Genomic DNA, 12,491 nt, shown 5'->3' on the forward strand with positions numbered 1-12,491 from the left:
ATTCTGCCTCGCAAGGCTCAAAGATATCAATAATTTACAGTATTCTGGCTGTAGATGTGCATGCATCTCATTACACCGGGATGTTTGTCACAATATTTTACAGTACAGCACCACCACCCAAAACATATTTTTTTTACCATTTACCAGCCCAGGATGTGCACCACCTTTCACCCGAAGTCAGCCGACATAAACTCCAGCTAATAGATAAAAAATGCAAAGAGATGAGAGAAATATAGAAAACGGATGGCTGGATATAAAATTCCATCACCACAGTCACTTATTGTTGACCTATTGTTGATTGCATTGCAGATTTTATTTTATTTTTTTAAATAAACACTTGCTAGCCCACATTATGTGAAAAAAATCTTTAAAAAAACGTATTACAGCAAAGCATGATATTGAGGTATTTGTGTATAGAAAGTGTTTACAAGCGTACGGTAGAGGTCAAGGCCCGTCTTCAGTTTGCCGATGACCATTTGGATGATAAAGAGGAGTCACGGGAGAAACTTTTGTGGTCAGATGAGACCAAAATGGAACTTTTTGGCCGTAATTCCACTCACCGTGTTTGGAGTATGACGAATGATGAGTTCCATCCCAAGAACACCGTCCCTACTGTGAAACATGGGGGTGGTAGCTCTCTCATAGTGGATGAATTTCATACCCCTCCATGATTTATAAGAATTTGCAATACAGCAGAATGTTCAAACACTTATTTTCTTCACTGTAGTTTGCAAATAATGCCGAGATAAAACAGAAAGATGAGTTTATGCAACTAGCTTTTCGCTGCACAGGAGTTGTTGAGTTGACGAACGATATAAGCAGCGGTGTGAGTCAACAGACTTTCATGGCTCAAGCGCTTCTCTGCAGCCCACTCTCGTCCGCCCACTCTCGAAGGCTTCAGGGATTTACAGCACAAGTGCTCGCTGTATGCAAGCAGAAATACCTCACATACTTACTCGTGTACCTTTGGAATAGTTTTTATCTCATGTTGAATTATACCCTTGTTGGGACACTGAACTGGCGCACATGATGAAAAGCACCCTTGAAACAAAGAGCAGCGTATTTATTTCACGTTTTTATTTTAAGTACCTCTTCCTTGGGGACTGCTTGCATACAAGAAGAAGCCATTTTATAATAGATCGGGTGTCCAAAATTCAAGACTTGATTCAGGATTCATGCGAGTGGAAGTTCAAAAGCAGCATTCACGGCGTCCGTGTCCCAAAACGTTCAGTCCTGGACATCGAAATAATCGATTACCGGTTCTTCTTTGACCAGCTTGGACCAGGTGGTGGTGGTGCCGGAGGCCCTGCGAGGAGTTACAATACGTAAGAGTCCGGCAAAACGGCACCCGCTCACAGAAGCGCAAGAAGGAGAACCGACCTGCTGCTGGGCTGTTTGATGTGCGCGATGGGCACGGGGGCCTTGGCGGTCGTCTCGCGCTCGATCAGCGAGGTCAGGGTCCATTTTGGGCACAGCGATTTCCCCCTGAGAAGACGCCCAGATCCGAAAGATAGCGCTGGGTGACATTGGTCTTGAAATAAAAGGTTTTTTTTACTGACAAAAATCAATTTTTCACCAGTTTAATAGACTTGGCCCCTTACAGTTCATCGAAAAAAAAAAAAAAAAAAGAAAAAAGCAAAATCACAATGACATCTTTTCCGGGGCTTACTTGAGCGCCGTGACGACCACGTTGCGCTTGGGCTCGCTGTCGTAGCTGACGCTCTCCGCGGCGTAGGCCTCGGCCAGCTCGTGCACGATCCTGCGGCGGTCCCTGTTCATGGGCTGGAAGCAGTGGCTTTTCTTCGGCTGCTTGCCCTGGACGACAACAAACAACAACAAAAAAGAAATAAAAAAATTATAAATTTGGCCTGCAATATTTTCCTTGTATGTAGCACCACCTGCAACCTTAAAAGGAGGAAAAATAAAAATGTGGCACATCTCTCCCAGTGGCCGAGGAAGGTACTAATTTAGTTAAGACCAGAACAAGATCTAGACGCAGACTACAGCTGCTGGACGACTGACAGGTCAGATAATTATGGTTCATTTTAAGATTCTGTATACAGTGGTGCCTTGCTACGTGACCGACCCATCTGGCAAGTTTTTCCCGATCCGGGTCATCGTTTGTCTGATTTTTTTTTTTTTTTTTTTTTTTGCTTTGACTTGTGAGCAATTAAAGAAAAAAAATTGGGCCATTTTCTAGATTTCAAATGTGCTAACCACAGATCAACATTGCAGCCTAAATTTCCATCAATTTATACATAAGGGGCACAAAAACATTTTTATTTATTTAATTTTTTTTAGTCCAAACTCCACCCTCACCTTCGAAACGATCTCCACGAGATTCTTAATCGTCTCTTCTACACCCGAGACAAACTTCAAGTCTTTCCTAAAGGAGAAGAAATGCGGAGGGTGACGTTCTTGTGCGATCAAAGAGCACCTGTACAGCGATGCCTCGGTTCTCGACCGCAATCCGTTCCAGAAAACGGTTCGAGTAGTGATTTGTTCGAAAACAGAAACAATGTTTCCCATTACAATGAATGGGAAAAGAAATAATGCGTTCCAAACCTAAAAAAATTAGGCTTTTTAAAGCCTTTTCTTGATAATAAACTGCTTAGTAGAAATACATTTATAGTTTAAATACTTCATATGATAAAATAATTGAAGAAATATATAAATTTTTTGTTTAAAATGTATTCTTTAGTAGTAGAGTACGGTAGGCCGGGACTGCCTTGCTGTATCTGTAGCGACTCGCCCACCAGCCTTGTAAACTTTTTTTTTTTTTTATTAACAAAAGTGCAGAATAACTTTAAACAAGCAACTTGCCTTCTTTGGAGCCATGATTGGGGGTTAATACGGTCGTCCTCGATAAGAAGAAAAACAGTCACTACCGGGACACGTCTGTGTACAGACGCTGCGTTATACAGAATAACAAAAGTGCGTTGGTTGCGCCGCGCGCGTTATATTATTTCCGTGTTTTTTCGGGGTGTGTTCGAAATTAACAATAACAAAGCACGTCGTGGGTGGGTCAGCTGCTTGCGCTGCGCGCATTATGACATTTCTGGGTTCTGTCAGGGGCGTTCAAGTACCAAGTTCAAGTACCAATTTTCGTTCGAAAACAGACGTAAAAAAAATCTCGAAATTTTCATGCGAAAACCGATTTGTTAAAAAACGGGGACGTTCGAGAACCGAGGCTTTACTGTACGTGCAAAAAAAAAAAAAAAAAAAAAACAGACCTGGCATCGTCTTTGAGGCTACTGCTGTACACGGCGGCGGAGCGAGCGTTGAAGGGGTCCGAGGAGGGGTCTATCTGCAAGGCCTCGGCCAGCCGCTTGTTCCTCTCCAGAGTGGCGCACTCCTCGTCGCATTCCAGCCTGAACGACGAAAACAGAAAGTTCGACGAGTTCAGGGCGACGGTCGCCATTTTTGTCCACCTGCTCTGTTTGAGCTCCTTCTTGGCGAGCAGTGGGCCGATGTCCATGGAGTCGCCGAGCTGCATGTCCGACAGCTTGGTGGCCATGGCGATGGCGGCGTACCTATGACGGGAAAATATTTCCATGGTTTTTTTAAAGACTAATATCATGTGTAGTGAGTACAGCAAGATGTCAACGCAACGTGAAATAGTCAGGGTTTTGCAAGCATCTCCCAAAAATATGAATATCGGGTACAACTGAACCCCTTTCGGTCATTCAATTCAAAAAGTGAAAACTCATTTCAATATTCGCGATACAAAAGTGACATATTTCATACAGCAGCTGATAATCTCATCATTCATGTTCTCAATAAAATAGAAATGACAAAAATTACCCCCCCAAAAAAAATTACAATTACTTTTTTAAAATAAATCTGATGACATTCTAACTTGGGATGCACGTGTGTTATGAAAGATGATCGGAAAAAAAAAACCTACCTTGGAAAATATAAACGGTCAGTTTAAAACAAAAAAAGTAGTTTTAAGTAGCAAACGTTTGGAAAATGCTTTCTGATAACTACAATAAATGATAGAAATGTGTTTCCAGTTGCTTAGAATTTTTGTTTTCTAAACATATAACACTTGATAATCTCCAGACTGGTTGTCTGATAATCAGACGAGCTCATTTAGACACTCATTCATATTCATATTCACATCTAATGCCATTTTAGAGCCAGGGGTTCTAACAAGCACGTTTTTGGAATGTTGGAGGAAGCCGAACAAACGATTTCATTCAATTCCGCTGACCTCTGATATGAACTGGCAGCCTCGGTGCATGCCACCATTTCCTTCCTGCGACCGCAATCGCACTGCAGCGCCACCTAGGAGTATTAAACCAAATTAAAATACACATTTTTACTTGTAACATCCTCATTAAGTCTCACTGGAACTGAGTTTTCTACCTTAGTAGGGCAGGTGACGCGTGGACAGGCGGCGCCCGCGTGGCAGGGGGCAGCGCAGGCGTGGCCGCAGTCGGGGCGGGGCCGCGTGCACGGCTGGCCGCACGCGTCCGCCGCCGCCGAGCAGTCGCCGCGGTGGCAGATGCGCTTGCAGCGGTGCATCTGGCACGGCAGCGTTTTGCCGCACGGCAGCCCGCAGGAAATGTCTTGTAGGTGACATGGGATGTTGCTGCGTTGCTAAAAAAATTGAGGTTAACACTTGATTTAAAATAAAAAATAAAAACCGTGTGAATTCGAGAGAGTCCGACGTCACCTCGTGCTTTCCCATGCACCACTTGTCAGTGAGGTACGTGCAGGGGGGGCACTTCTCTTCGCTGTGGCAGTTGTGGAACACTAAAGAGCAGACTTTTTGTTAACGTCTCATCGACTGTTTGATATTTCTTTCTTTCTTTCCCCTCCTTGGAAAACGGTCGGGGGGCAACACTGTACTTATTAAACCTGTGCAACATTGACGATGGGAAAAATTGTGTAATGCGTCCCAAAATTCATTATAAAGACACAAAAAGAAGAACAGTCAGCCCGCCTTCTTCCATTATGACCGCTACTCTTTCTTCTTTGTATTTCCTGGCAGTCTCGATACCCTTTAGCACTATGCTGCCTCTCGCAGGTCAGTCTTGGTGCTGCAACCACTCCCCGCCCCGCATTATGTGTGAGATCGTCATGTGCTGAGCTTAAATAATCGGTTAAAATTTTTACCCAACGTGTAACACGTTTTACCTGGATGGTCACACTCGTGTCTTCTGGTGCACAAGTTCTTGCACTCGGGCGGGCTGGTCCCGCACGGGATGGGCGGGTACAGCACCGAGTTCCCGCAGTGACACGTGAGCTCGTCGAAACCTGCAAACACGAGAACGAAAAAGAAAGAAATGCACGGTCGCGGCTCATTGCGTTCAGACCAAATAGAAGCAAAATCGCCCTAAAAGCGTGATTGAAGATAGTTTTTTATGTGACTCACTGGACTGCCAGCAGGGTTCACAGTTGCCACGGTGACAAGGCTCCTGGCAGCGGTGCAGGCCGCAGTTGAGTTTGTAGCCGCAGATCAGCTGGCAGTTGTGATCCGCGCTCTGCACGAAAGGGGGTACACAAACACACACAAACATCCCAATGAAACCAAAAACTTACAAAATCAATCCCAAAACTGTACAGTTCAAAAGTTCAGTGCCAGCCAGTTATTTTGGTCCATTGTCAGTGTGGTAGGGCAGCCGAAAAAAAGCGAGCGGTGGAAAGAGAATGCTCAATTCCAGACCAGGGAGACCATACATACATAATTTGTGTGTTTTTTCTCACGGCCGCGAGGGGGCACTTGAGCGGAAAAGGTAAGAGTGAGACCGTCGGAATATATGTGCCGAGGAAGCGACTTTTACCGGCCCGGCCCTGTTAGTGCTGCGCGAGCGTGTTACTGCCGTGTCTCGGTGATTTTTACCAGGATGTTTTTTTTTGTTTTTTTTTTTTGTTTTTTTAAACGTGGCTGGCGTTAGTGTTAGCGTGCGCGGAAGCGCTAGCGTTAAAACTCTCTGTGTACTGTCTTTCTTTGTAAATATCTCGTGTTTCAATGTCGGCTCCTGCGGCTTTTACATGGCTACGGCTTATGCATGTACCAAATGGTATTTCCTTTACAAATTTACTGGGTGAGGCGCGCTCTGTAGGCTGGGAATTACGGTACGTTACACCCCGCCCCCATCCCCCCCCCCACCACCACAATTTCAAAGAGTTCTCAGTTGCGTTGATAAAAAAAAATCCCTAGCCCCAACCAAAACTCACCACGCAGCACAGCTCGCCGCACTTGTGGCGGCCACAGGAGCGCTTCTTGTTACAGCGCTTCTCACAGGTGAACACGAGCTCCTCTGCAATGGAAGAGAAGAAGCATCGAATAACGTTGCCACGACTCAACCGGTAAGACCCACTTCCCCTGGATCCGATGAGCTCACCCTCTCTTTGGATTGTGGCGCACGGCACCTCCTTGAAAGTTCGACACAAAATAGTCAGCTTGTGAAACTAAAACTCGACTGGGTAACCGCACGTTGCGGTGGCGTTTCTGCCCACCTTTGTCTTGAAACCACATCGGCATCTAATGGTAGAAGTGAGGGAACAGGGCCCGCAGGGACCCTCGTGGCACAGCTTGTCACAATGGTGGATCGTGTCTGAAACGAGTTCATCAACATTTATGGGACAATATGAAAATTAGACACATTCCGCATTATTTTTTGTGGTGTTTGATGAAAAGGGGATCAAGAAAAACAGTTTTGCAGCTTTGTAAATCAGCTTTATAGTCAACCAAACAGGCCCAGATAGCACACCAAGTAAGTCAATTTCTTAGTAAATTGAGACAACGCCATTGTTATTTCACTGTATATAGTTTTTGTGCAATTTTTGTTTGGTGGTGCGCCGTGAAACCATTCTCAAATGCATGTCTCAGCCACTGATCTTAAAAAAAAAAAAAAAAAAAAAAAAAAAGACTGGATGGCTCATTGGCCACCAAAAATTAAATAGCCATCCGCCATCTTGATACTCCCGAAACAAAAATAGCGATTAACAGCATTCACCAGTTTCATGGCTGTGAGAAAACATTCCACAGTTCAGTTAGAAAGATTTACTTTGACACTGTTAAAGTTTGTTTGTGAAGGATTTTTTTTTTCTGATGACCTTAATTCACTTGAACATTGTTTTGTTTACGGTTGTTGTTGTTCACTGTTCACTCTCTGCTTCACCTTTACAGGCCGACGGTTTTTCGCAAAAAAAGCGATGTCAATATTTTCCCAAACTTCATCAGTGGATGAGCAAGAAAAACACATTTTCTGTGGAATTTTTGATGAATTTAACAATACAGAACTCTGCAAATTCAATTTGATTTTCAACTGCGAGGAAAGAAGTTGAAATTTTCAGTCGGAAATAGGACATTGCAGAGACAATAAATGAACTTTTTAGCATTTAGCATGTATTTTCCCATTTTCCCCGAGTCCTTATTTCCAAAAATATATCAAACTGATTAACTTAAAATGTAATGTTTTTATGACAAAAAATGCTTACTTTTTTGCTATGTTATGATGATAGTCCGTCACAGCATATTTTGGGAAAAGTTAACGTGTCACGGAAATCGGGCCCGAGGTAATATGCAAAGTTTCTTGGTCGTCACGCTGTTATATATCTTTCCTCTGCACGTCGCCTTTTTTGGCTAACCAAGTCGAATTAAAAATCCTTCATGTTACCAGAATTGAAAAAAATGTCAAGCTCACACGACCAGCTTTAATTCTACATGCCAGACTTTGAGGAAAACCCCCGCCATAATCCAACCTGTAAACAGTGTCCTCCACACGTTTTGGGAGTACCAAGATGGCGGCCGACTGTCTTCAACCAATCGACATAGCGCTATCCAGTCTTTTTTTTTTTTTTTTTTTTATATCAGCGGTCTCAGCTCAAAGGTTGTAAAGCTCTGCAGACAGTTAGCGGTCACAGCGCCCTCTGCAGACTAAAATGGCAATGGGTGCTTTGCTGGAGCCAAGCATTGAAAAAAATAAATAAATAATAATAATAGGAATGAATAGTTTTTATCATACCATTCGAGCCGCAGGGAAGAGGAATGCTGCACGTCTTCCCGCAAGAAGGGATGGGATCAGAGCAGCTTTTCCGCTCCAGGCAGCCGAGCTCCAGCAGCTTGCCCATCGGCGTCTGGCCGCACGGGCAGGTCTTGACCGTGCTGGGCGAGCGAGGGCACGGCGGGCACGGCCCGCGGTGGCACGGCTGCTGGCACCGGTGAGCGTCGCAGTTTAACATTCTGGCAGAAGTGGGAGGTGTTAGCGGGTTCACGGAAACGGGGGGTGGGGGAAAATGATGAGTTACTTTCCACGTCGTCAAACTTACTTTCCACAAGTCTTTTGGCAGGAGAAATTCCCCGAACCGTCAAATCCATCTTCATCTGTGCCACAAGGGACTTCGCGAGTGGAGGCTTCGCAGTAGCAGGCTAGAATGATGTCACAGGATTCATATTTGGGATGTTAATAAAAGATCTCTACGCAGGACTGCCCAATAAATAGATTTTTGTTGTTAGGACGATTCTGATGTGCACTGCTTCCACTATCAACACGGCTGCAATGAGACAGCACAGTCACTGCTGCCATCTGAGAAATCTGATCACCTTGTAGGACTCGCAGCTGGCAAGGCTGACACGGTCCGCCGTGGCACACCTGAGCGCACGTGTGCCGGCCGCAGTTGAGCCAAGCGCCGCACGCCTTGTCGCAGCGGAGGAGCGACGCCTGGCTGCAGCGCATGGGCTGACTGGGGAAAGGCAAGAAAACGGCGAGAAAGGGGATGTGTGGGAAAAGCAACGAATGGCAGGAAGCATCGGGACACCCATTGCGCTACCTTGTTCTTCCACAGACGCAGAATTTTGTCACAAAGGCGGGGCACTGCGGGCAAGGTCCTGGATGGCATAAACTGAAGGAAAAGAAGAAGAAAAACAAAAAATACATTACGTTTTATATATACAGTAGTGCCCGGGTTTTCAAACACAATCCGTTCCAGAAGCCCGGTTGAAAACTGAAAAGTTCAAAAACCAAAGCGCATTTTCCCATTACAATGAATGGAAAATGAAATAATGCGTTCCAGTATTCGTTGCGTTGGATATATTTTTTTTAGCTTTTCCTGATAATAATCTGCATAGTAGAAATACCTGTATAGTTTAAATACTTTATATAATTAAATCATTGAAGAAATATATTTATTTTTTGCATTAGCAGTAGAGTATGCTAGGTGCAAAAGTGCAGAATAACTTTAAACAAGCAATAATTTCTTCTTTTTCTTTCAGCTTGTCCCGTTAGGGGTCTCTAACACCCACTGTCCTCATCTCCTCCCTCACAACATGCATCAACCTTTTCTTCGGTCTTCCTCCCGTTCTTTTGCCTGGCAGCTCCTTCCATTTTTTTCCGGGGGTGTGTTCGAAAGCACAATAACAAATGGTCATGGGTCAGCCTGTCGGGGCGTTCGAACACCGATTTTCGTTCGAAAACCGAGGTACCACTGTGTGTGTATATATATATATATATATATATATTATATATATATTTTAATCTCAACAACTTAGTGGTAAAAATGGAGTACGTATTGGGTCTCACATGTTACAGGGGTGGTTGCAGTCCACACCGCTTCTCTTCTTCCCACACATGTCGCCGCAGCTGTGGGGGATCTCGCTGCGCCGCCATTCCGGATTGGTCACTTTGCCTGTCGGGAGGCGGCGGGAGCGCCGTCGTATTGATCGGCACATTTCATCTTCCAGTGAAGCCCTTGATGGCAATGTTGAATGACAAAAAAAAAATAATAATAATAAACTAACCGCAGAAGCAGGTGTAGGAGGCCGGGTGTTTAAGTGATACATTCTGACAGGCGGGGCAACGCCAACCATCAGCGGAATCTAAACGTGAAAAAAAAAAAAAAAAAAAAGAATTTTGATTGTGAAATTAGTTTCAACAACAAAAATGCAATCTTTCTTTCAGAATACCGGTACAAGTGGATAAATCTACTGCTAGTTGTACCCGAGGACGCACCGTCTGCTTGGGAGGCGGGCGAGCGGGCCCACTTCTTGATGCAGTTGAGGTGGAAGACGTGGAAGCAGCTGTGGCAGCTCCACACGGGGGCCATGAGGCGGATGACGTCGCAGCACACCATGCACTCGTACTTCTCCGCCGACAGCTGCTCGATCAGACACCCTGTGGCAGAATATCGGAATATGGAATATTACAGGACTGCCTTGGGCCGTACTATGCCCGGGTCTTGACAAACCCGTCTGAGTCTCGTTGCTCTCTGGGATGTTTAGGTTCCTCTTGTGGTTCTGGGGTCTCCTGTGCCCTCTCTGATAGTCACCCAGGCGTCGTCTGGCATTGTCATCGTGGAAAACGCGTCCCCTATCCGAGTCCCTCTCCTCCTGTGCTGGCACTTTGGGGGGTTTGATCGGTCCTTGTTGTCGCCTCTGTATGGGCTGTTTCCTCTGGTGATCGGGACTGGTCCTCCTGGCTCGCAGGGTCTTTTCTCCATCTTCTCCGCCAATGTCATCTGGGGTTCGACGCCCAACGGCGGTGTTCTTCTCCCTTAAATGAATCTCATCCTTTCGGCTGTGGTTGTCATACCTGAACTTCCTCTGCTCCGAATTCCTGCCACTGTCGCCCCGCCGCCAGTTCGTCGACTCGGGCCCGTCGTCTGAATGCTCGCAAGCGAAACCTCTTTTCCACCGCGGGGTATGAAAATTCCCATTGGCGCTCTGGAATCCGTCCCGCCGGCCTCGTCCTCGCCTCCTGCCGGCAGGATCGCCCTGTTCATGGTTCTGATGCTGGGAGGCCACGGGATTCGAGTTGCGAGGGTGGGCAAAGGGCGCTTGGAAGCCTTGATGAGGGTGGCTGTGTTGTTGAGCGGGACCGCCTGCGCGTCGGTCACTGCTGTATCTGGACTGACCACGTCTGGATTTGTAGTCGTGTGGCTTTTTATGATATGACGTGCCCTCTGGATTGAGGTCTGGTGGGTCTAGATACAGAACATACAAATATACAATCAGAAATATACAAAAATACAACAATAATCAGGCAAAACTTGCAATCAAGTGAGCTGACTTCTTCCGACAGTGTCTTGGCCATTTATTTTTAAATATTAAAAAACAGGTCATCCACATTCTGATATTTAAAGGATTTTTTTTTTTTTTTTTACAATTCCAATCCCACTTTAACTTGGATGAACATCGCTATCAGAAGCATTTGTTAATAACACTGTAATAACACAACATAATTTCTTAGTTGGTTATTTTTCACGCTTTCTAGGTGGGAAGGTACTCCAGACACATTTGTATAGAATATAGGAAAAAAAGTGAATTTTACATGATATCTCCCCTCTAAAGTTACATGATTTGTATTTTATTTATTGGTATGTTCCAAAGTCCAGGGTGAAGTCCTCACACAGCCCAGTAGCTTACTCGGATAGTAACAACAAATAGCATCGCACGTGTATAAATATTATACAGTATTGATTTAATAATTTAATTAATTAAATATGATACAGTATTGCTTTAATAATTCGCTCATGAATAAAACGTCAAAACAGCGTCGTGAGATGACCTCAAGTGAAACAGGCTAACTTCAAGGAGCTAACATGGAAAAACGCCTTAAGGGAAAACTAATATTGAGTTTGTGTACTCCCAGAACTCCATTTCGACACTTTTAGACAGAGACAACCTGTCGAAGTGAACGATTTGGTTAAATTAGACAGCGTTGATTTACCTGAGGAGCCCTCAGCCATTCACCCCAGCTGTTTTATCACCTCTCCTTCGTCAAAAAGTTGCGCATAAATGTCCGTCTACGGGAAGTGACAAGCGTCCTCTAGGAAACCAATAGTAAGTGCTTTTAAAAATCTGTTTAATTGTGTTTTAGGTGGAGACAAATATCTCTGTCTAGTCTGGTGCGGTTCAGCTCAACTGTTAATAAACTGTTAGCTTAGCCGCTAATATGGGAGACAGGCCATAGGATGACGCAGGCGAAGTGGTCTACGTCACTTCCTGATATCAATAAACATTATTTAATGTGTTATTCTTCGCATAAAGAGGGAAAAACGCCGTTTCATTTTTCTTTTTAATAATTAAATTAAGGAAATTAAGCAGCGTACATGGATGGAAAAAGATGTAAAATAAATGTAGCATTTTATTTATTGAATACAACGAGTAACAAGGAGTAGAAATAGCTCTGCATTCAGCTAATTCTGATTTTAATCAATTTAAATACATTTGTGATTAATATTTACAAACAATGAATGAATGGCGTTGAAAAGAAACGCTGTTAAACGTTTTTCGTGTGAGAACGTCACGCGAGGGAAACTAGTACGTCACTTCCGAACAGAAATGTTTTAGTCTAATATTTAATGTAAAAGATAAGACTATGCAAACACTATCTTCACGATAGGACATACATCGGCGAAAAAAAAGTACTACAAAAATACGTTTTCATATGAATATATTGACATTTGTGTTTGTCACTTAAATTAAATCATAAAACAACATTCAAATCAGAATTTTGTCAAATTTAAACGATGATTTG

At 44.2% G+C, this 12,491-nt stretch overlaps 1 protein-coding gene across 1 annotated transcript; it reads right to left on the bottom strand.

Moving 5' to 3' along the window:
* Positions 1-1,061: 1,061 nt before the first annotated feature.
* On the bottom strand, positions 1,062-11,931 carry nfx1 (nuclear transcription factor, X-box binding 1). The gene is made up of 23 exons (XM_061805811.1): positions 11,682-11,931; positions 10,201-10,935; positions 9,966-10,127; positions 9,755-9,832; positions 9,537-9,642; positions 8,788-8,859; positions 8,561-8,700; positions 8,287-8,386; positions 7,983-8,200; positions 6,472-6,569; positions 6,357-6,387; positions 6,190-6,272; positions 5,384-5,492; positions 5,146-5,265; positions 4,682-4,761; positions 4,372-4,605; positions 4,217-4,290; positions 3,432-3,533; positions 3,234-3,371; positions 2,320-2,386; positions 1,670-1,815; positions 1,381-1,485; positions 1,062-1,306 (listed from the first exon to the last, which is right to left on the bottom strand). The coding sequence occupies exons 1-23, from the start codon at positions 11,698-11,700 to the stop codon at positions 1,228-1,230; spliced, it is 3,096 nt and encodes a 1,031-aa protein (XP_061661795.1). The 5' UTR covers positions 11,701-11,931; the 3' UTR covers positions 1,062-1,227.
* Between the last annotated feature and the right edge of the window lie 560 nt (positions 11,932-12,491).

This window comes from Syngnathoides biaculeatus, chromosome 19 (assembly GCF_019802595.1).
Source record: "Syngnathoides biaculeatus isolate LvHL_M chromosome 19, ASM1980259v1, whole genome shotgun sequence".
Classification (NCBI taxonomy): Eukaryota; Metazoa; Chordata; class Actinopteri; order Syngnathiformes; family Syngnathidae; genus Syngnathoides; species Syngnathoides biaculeatus.

Coding starts and splice junctions, on each gene's coding strand:
- nfx1 (XM_061805811.1), bottom strand. Junction 6,273..6,356: donor CGCCACAATCCAAAGAGAGG/GTGAGCTCATCG, acceptor CTTCCATTGCAG/AGGAGCTCGTGTTCACCTGT. Junction 1,816..2,319: donor TCGTGGAGATCGTTTCGAAG/GTGAGGGTGGAG, acceptor GTTGTCGTCCAG/GGCAAGCAGCCGAAGAAAAG.